This window comes from Amphimedon queenslandica, unplaced genomic scaffold (genome assembly GCF_000090795.2).
Source record: "Amphimedon queenslandica unplaced genomic scaffold, v1.1 AMPQUscaffold_12983, whole genome shotgun sequence".
NCBI lineage: Eukaryota > Metazoa > Porifera > Demospongiae > Haplosclerida > Niphatidae > Amphimedon > Amphimedon queenslandica.
The window spans coordinates 14,423-21,760 of record NW_003546781.1 but is presented as its reverse complement, the minus strand read 5'-3'; the positions used below and the strand labels follow the sequence as shown (position 1 = coordinate 21,760).

General features: G+C 34.3%; 2 protein-coding genes across 3 annotated transcripts; both read left to right on the top strand.

Moving 5' to 3' along the window:
* Positions 1-6: 6 nt before the first annotated feature.
* On the top strand, positions 7-2,141 carry LOC105314337 (uncharacterized). Of its 2 annotated transcripts, XM_020002067.1 has the most exons (6): positions 7-335; positions 389-556; positions 609-953; positions 1,002-1,100; positions 1,146-1,715; positions 1,777-1,854. In XM_020002067.1, exons 1-6 carry the CDS (start codon positions 41-43, stop codon positions 1,800-1,802), a joined length of 1,503 nt encoding a protein of 500 aa, XP_019857626.1. In that variant the 5' UTR covers positions 7-40; the 3' UTR covers positions 1,803-1,854. The 2 variants fall into 2 exon arrangements, with proteins under 2 accessions (XP_019857626.1, XP_019857625.1); XM_020002066.1 differs by having other exon boundaries at positions 1,146-2,141.
* A 1,522-nt stretch (positions 2,142-3,663) lies between these two features.
* LOC109585928 (ankyrin-1-like) lies at positions 3,664-7,128 on the top strand. Its single transcript, XM_020002077.1, has one exon. It carries the CDS (start codon positions 3,682-3,684, stop codon positions 6,910-6,912), a length of 3,231 nt encoding a protein of 1,076 aa, XP_019857636.1. The 5' UTR covers positions 3,664-3,681; the 3' UTR covers positions 6,913-7,128.
* Positions 7,129-7,338: the final 210 nt, after the last annotated feature.

Below are 7,338 nucleotides of genomic sequence, written 5' to 3'. Positions count from 1 at the left end.
TACTACAGTTGTGTGTAGCTATTTTTGCTGCATATACAAGATGATTGATGTCTCTCAATGGAGAGCAAGTATTGGACTATGGAACTACTGTCAAGCTGCCTCCAGAGGAAGTATTGTATTTAAGAAATATTGTAGACCTGCCTCCAGTGGACCAGCTAGTGAATGCTGTCAGTATCAATTGATTAAAGCTACTACTGAAGACAGTGAGTCAGACAGTACTGGATATATACAAAAAGAGAAGAGATGTACACTGCCAGCAGTTCTGTTTATTATTGGTTTTATTGTCATTTACTTTTGTTTCCTTTTATTGAAACACAATTCAATTCCTCCACCAGGTAAATCAATAGCTATACTTCATATGTACATTATACACTGTATGTATCATTAGGTCATTGTTACTGTTATCAAGTACAATATACTACTGGTGATATTGTTACTGATACCCTCCAGTCAGTAGCATTACCTGGAGATATTAACATATTCTCTTTAATTTCTCGTCTCCTCCTCCTCTTATCAGGAGATGTTGAACTCAATCCTGGACCTACTGTTGAAGAAAGTTAGCAATATTTTCTTTCTTTTGTATTTTAAAATGTCATTTTTTATTACAGTTTGCTTGAAAATAAAAGAGATCCTTCGTTCACATTACGCTGTATTAGAAGAAGCAACCAAAGGCAGCCTGAATAGGTTATTGTCACATTTGTATGCTAAAAGAATTATTACGGAATCAGGGAGAGATTCACTTAACTACAGTAAAATGATGAAAGAGTTTAAAGCAAATCTTTCATTATCAAAAGATGAATCAGAATTAAAGGCGCATTGTCAAGTGTTTCTGGAGTGTATATCTCAAGGTGGACCAACTGATGCTGTTGCTAGATCATTAGATAGTGAATGGGGAAAAGTATTTGATATGGAATCATTATTATCAATGCCAGCAGCTGTACCAACTCTTTCAAGTAAGTACTATAATTAAAATACTCATGAACTCATGAAACACTATGTAGGTAATCAGGACCAAACTCAACATGATGATCAAAATGATTATATCAGGCTTCATGATGATATAATTACTATAGCAACAGGCACTGAAAGTGATGATCAAAGTAAGTTAGAATAATTTGATAATTTCTAATTAACATGAACAATAGAGTCAGACACACCTCCTGATGTCAGCAAATATTGCTCAAAACTGGAGGACATTGAGGAAATAATTTTAATGAAAAAATTCTCAAAGCTGACCGGAGAAGAGAAAGAGTTCATAAAAAAAGTCCGTTACATTCTGGTCACTGCCACAACTATAGAATACTGTGCTGTGATGGGTGCAATTGAACCTACTGGAGCTGATGGTAAATATATTAGAGTTATTACAAAAGATAAAGTGGCAAATTTTATCCTGGGGAAATATACATCAATCAATGTTGCAATAACTAGGACAGGCCAGGGGCCAAATGAGACTGAAGATATTCTTGTTTCAGTACAAAAAGATGTGGAGGCTAAGTATGTCATTGCTATTGGGATATGCTATGGAGCAAATGAGAGCAAAACAAAAGAACTTAGTGATAAAACAAACTTAGGTGATATTATCGTTGCCAAAAGTATTGTCGACACTGCACATCAGCGTATTGAAGGAAAAGATACAATCGTTTTACCTACCGAGTACCAATGTGGAAAGAATCTTTTTAAAATGTTCAAACACGACGAAGTCTTTAAAATTGAAGGTAAAGCAGTTAAAGTTCATTATCAAAGTTCTCTGGCCTCTGAATTCACACTGTTTTGTAGCAAAGAAGCAAAGGAAGAGAAAGTAAAATATGTCCAGAAAGCACTTGGAGGAGAAATGGAAGCAAAAGGTATTCATAAGGCTGCTGAGAGTGTAGGATTTGAATGGATCGTAATAAAAGCTATTGTCGACTGGGGAACAGAAGAAAAAGACAAAACATGGCAACCATTTGGAGCTGTCTCATGTGCAAGGTTTGTCCTACAGTGCTTGAATGATCAACAAAGTAAGCTAATTATGGTAAGGGCGATGAACTATGTATAAGTAGTTAAGTACATGTATAAGCTTTGCAAACTAAACTACTTTGATATTGATTTTTGTTAGAGTAAACAATACCTATTATTTACTCTTGTTAGAACTAACATGCTTGTAGGGAATTAAAAAATTTACGGATACATTTTAAAAACAATCATTAGCTGATACATTATGTAGGTAATCAGGACCAAACTCAACATAATGATCAGAATGATTATATCAGGCTTCATGATGAAGAAGAAACTCGTGACTCATTAAAGCAGTTGAATGATAATTTCTCTTTGGTAATGATGGACGTAGAAGAAGCCTTTGATAATGAAATTCAAGATAATCCTAAATTACTCAAAAAGATCACAACATGGCTAAGATACAGAGAAGACTTAAAATATCATGCTGATACTATTGCTACACTAAACAATGTGTCTGCTTTAGGTGATGTACTCACAGCCATACACCCTCTTTTCGACTGTACTGACTGTGCTTTATTAGTTAACATGTGTCAGCAATTTATACCAAATGCTAAAGAAGAAGTTTCAAAGCTTGAATCTCATCATGAAAGAGCTAAAGAATTTTGTCGATCAACCACAGTACAACAACTGAAAGAGGATCTTGAAAAAAAATATTGTCCACATTTAGCAACAGATTTTAAAAACATGCCCAAGATTTTTGTTAAGTTACAAGATAAATGGCTTGATGTCAAAAAAGAAATCCTTCATAGTTTTATTAAAAAGTTGCTGCCATTCAAATCAAGCCAATCATTAATTGATTATATTGATATTATTCCTGGGTCTATTACTATCATTTATCATGTTCAAGATTGTACTGCTGACATGTTAAAGGAACACCTTCAAACAAAACTGCAGTTTATGCGTCTCATTGGTGTATTTAGTTTATACATTAATGATCATCCTGTCCTTCAAGAAGATGAGAATATGAACTTCACCTTTGAACTAGCTCTCCTTGAGGCAGTCACAGCTGGTAATAATGAAGCAGTAGAGTTTCTTCTTCAACTAAAAACTGTTAATATTGATCATACTAATGAAGAAGGCAAGACAGCACTAATGTTAGCTTGTGAAAGAGGACATGAGGACATTGTACACAGTTTACTGTCTGCTGGAGCTAATGTTAACATTCAGGACAATAAAGGATGGACTGCATTAATGAGAGCAAGTAAACATAATCACATTTCAATCATTCACATGCTACTACAAGCTAATGCTAATCCTCACCTAAAAGAATCAAAAGGATCAAATGCTATAATAATTGCTAGTTATCATGGTAACTATGAGGTTGTTGAGCTATTGATTAGTAAAGGAGTTGACTATAAATATCAACGAGAAGATAGAATGAATGCTTTTATGTTTGCTTGTCTGGATGGTCACACTCAAATAGTTGAACTGTTGCTGAAGGAACAAGTTGATCCTAATATTCAAAACAAAGATGGTTGGAATGCTTTTATGATGGCTTGTCAAAATGGTCACATTCAAATAGTTGAACTGTTGCTGAAGGAACAAGTTGATCCTAATGTTCAAAAGGAAGATGGCTGGAATGCTTTTATGTTGGCTTGTGCCAAAGGTCACACTCAAATAGTGGAACTGTTGCTGAAAGAACAAGTTGATCCTAATGTTCAAGACAAAGATGGTTGGAATGCTTTTATGATGGCTTGTCAAATTGGTCACATTCAAATAGTTGAACTGTTGCTGAAGGAACAAGTTGATCCTAATGTTCAAAAAAATGATGGTCGGAATGCTTTAATGCTGGCGTGTCTAAATGGTCACACTCAAATACTTGAACTGTTGCTGAGGAAACAAGTTATTAATGATCTTAATATTTCAAACAAGGATGGCCTTACTTATTTAATGATTACCTGTTTCAAAGAAACAGATAATTCTAAAATAGTTCAATTATTATTAGAAGCTGGTGCTGATCCTAATATACAAGTTCGATCATTAAGTATTCCCTTTCTAAATGGATTCACTGCACTAATGATGGCTAGTGGTCATGGTCACATCCAAACAATTGAATTATTATTAGAAGCTGGTGCTGATCCTAATATACAAGTTCAATCATTAAGTATTCCCTTTCTAAATGGATTTACTGCACTAATAATGGCTAGTGGTCATGGTCACATGCAAGCAGTTCGATTATTATTGAAAGCTGGTGCTGATCCTAATAAGGCTACAGCAACAGCTGTGACACTAGCACAATATGAAATAGTTGATGAACTGATAAAAGCTGGTGTCAGTACTAATATTAGCAGTTTTAATCCTATTATTAACACAACTATTAACTGCACTGTAACTCAATGCTGTGTCATGGCGATAGCAATGAAAAACACTCCTGTCATTAAAATGAATGAAATGATGCAAGACTTAGTACAAACCATAAAATTGCAAGATAGTGCTGTTGGCTCTGTCATGGACATGGGTTTACAACAAATGAGAGCACTAGATGAAACAAAACAAATTAAAACACTCCAGCTCTTACTAGAAGTTACACCACAACCTGAAGATGATCCTTATAGTTTAATAGCAGCAGCTCAAGCAGGTTGTACACCAGCAGTTGAACTGTTACTAAAAGCTGGATATGATCCATTAGCTCTTTGTTCTTCAAGCAAACTTTGCAATGATATATTAAAGAGTACTCCTGTTAGACCTACTGGTGATTGTAACACATTTACAATAGCATGTCAACAGGAACATATTGAAATAGTTAAATTAATGCTACAAAGACCAGTTGATCTCAATGCTACACAAGATAATGTCCTCACACCTTTAATGGCAGCATGTACTGCAAAAGAAGATAATTTAGAAATAGTTCGATTACTATTGAAAGCTGGTGCTGATCCTAATGTTAAATTTCAATCATCAGAGAAATCACGGAGGAGCGGGGACACTGCATTGACAATGGCTATAGTTTGTAATAAAACAAAGGAACTGATTCAATTATTATTAGAAAAAGGTGCAGATCTAAATGTACAATCAGAATCAGACAATCCATTGTTGAATGGATGGGCTCCATTAATGGTTGCCAGTAGTCATGATAATTTAGAAATAGTTCAGTTACTGTTAAAAGCTGGTGCTGATCCTAATATTAAAAGTAAAAATGGAAGTACAGCCTTAGCATGTGCAGTGTGTTCAGGTCAAAAAACAATTGTACAAGAATTGCTGAAATTTGGTGATGCTACTACTAATAGTATCAGGATTGAGTTAAATGAGGCTGGGGCATCACTTGAAATGTCAATAATTCATTTGTGTGTAAGCAAATTAATGCAGGAAAGCCAATTTTCTAACTATAAAGATTCACAGCCTACATTAACAAATTTTTTTGCAAGTAAACTTGAAATTACGACTGATCAGTTTGTTGAAAGAGTGAAGGAATTTATTTCAAAAACTACTTTAGATGATATAATCGAGATACTCCACCTGCTACTAGAGGCTACTCCACAACCTGAGGATGATCCTGCCAGTCTAATAATGGCATCTACCATTGGTAATGTACAAGCAGTAGATTTGTTACTTAAAGCTGGTTATAATCCTAAGGCACCTTTATCATCAAGCAAATATTTTCTAGCAATACTTTCAATTATTATGGAACATGCACCTCTACCAAAAGAAATGTTAGAAATCTCTTGCCCATCATTAGTTGTTGCATGCATTGAAGGGCATTTAGAAGTAGTTAAGTCACTATTGAAAGAGATTAATGATCCAAACCATCAACAAGAAACTGGAGAAACTTTCTTAATGTTAGCATGTGAATGTGGTCACAAGGATATTGTACTAACACTACTAGAGAATGGAGCAGATCCTAATATTTGTGATAATGATGGAGACAATGCACTACATTGTGTATTATATTTTAGCAGTAGTGAGGATAATAATATAGATAATATCATACAAACACTGCTGTCATGGAATATAAATGTTAATGCACAGAATAATAATGGAGTTACTCCATTAATGATTGCCAGTGCCAAAGGATATACTGTAGTATTGTTATTGCTATTAGATAAAGCTGATCTTAGTATCAGTGACAGTAAAGGTAGGACTGCACTGATGCATGCTAGTTCTAATGGGCAGAGTGAAGCAGTTGAACATCTACTAATGATATATATTGCTGATCCATCAGTTACTGATAGTTATGGATCAACTGCTCTCTGTCATGCTGCATATGGTGGATATGCTGAAGCAATTAATGTACTTTTTAACAATTATAATCCTAATCAAGAAGAAATAGAGAAGGCATTTACTGCAGCTTGTTATGGTGGACATAAGGACACGATTGAGTTTCTAGCAGACAAAATAAACCTCACAAAACATCAAAGTAACTTACTGACTGCTTGTATGTCTGATGATGTGGAATTTTTGAACAATCAAACAACAAGTGACCTATGTACACCATTGATAGAATCTACTGGTCTAACTCCTCTTATGATAGCTGCTTCCTGTGGCAGTGATGGAGTAGTACGAGCATTACTACTGGTATATGGAGCTGATGTTAACCAACAAGATAATTATTTAAAGCATTCTCCTCTGATGTATGCAATATCTGGTAGTAGGTCTATTTCTATTGCTCAGCATTTATTAGACAGTGGTGCTAATGTCAATGCTATTAGTAAAGATGAGAAGACACCATTGGGTATCGCAAGAGACAAAGAATTAAATGAAATTGCTCAAATATTAGAAAATTATGGTGGGGTAATATATCCTTCAGTCACAGTTGAAAAGGTTGAACAATTAAGTACAAGGCAAAAAGCTGAACTTCTACTAGGATTGTTAATGACATTCTCTCAATTGCATACACTTCCTACTACTGCCAGTATGAGAGAATCATTCCAGGTACCATCATTTACAAGTGTACCAATCCTCTCTACCATAATGGTATAGTGCTACATTCCACAATACACATCTTGCTCCTTCTCTCTCAAATTTGTGTTTTCCTGTTCTTATTCTTCCTTTTAATCTCCTCTCCCTCTCTCCATTAACATTGCTACATATATAGTTAGTTTAAAGATGATATTTTGCTGTATGCTTTAAAGAGTGTTATAAATTTGTCACACTTTATTTCTATTAGCATTTTCCTTAGTTTTTTTTTTATTAGTAGTTTTTATTAGCGTTTTTATTAGTTTTTTCTTAAATAATTTTTGCTGCTGTTTCTTTGTATTTTTACAATTATAATAAAATTTTTAAAAGTCACACATTTAAATAATTATATGNCAGTTGGTGATATGNTACACATGGTTATCAAAATGAAACCCTGTATAGACACTGAGAATATTAAATATAGCAACAAATCTACTCTTGATCTACCTT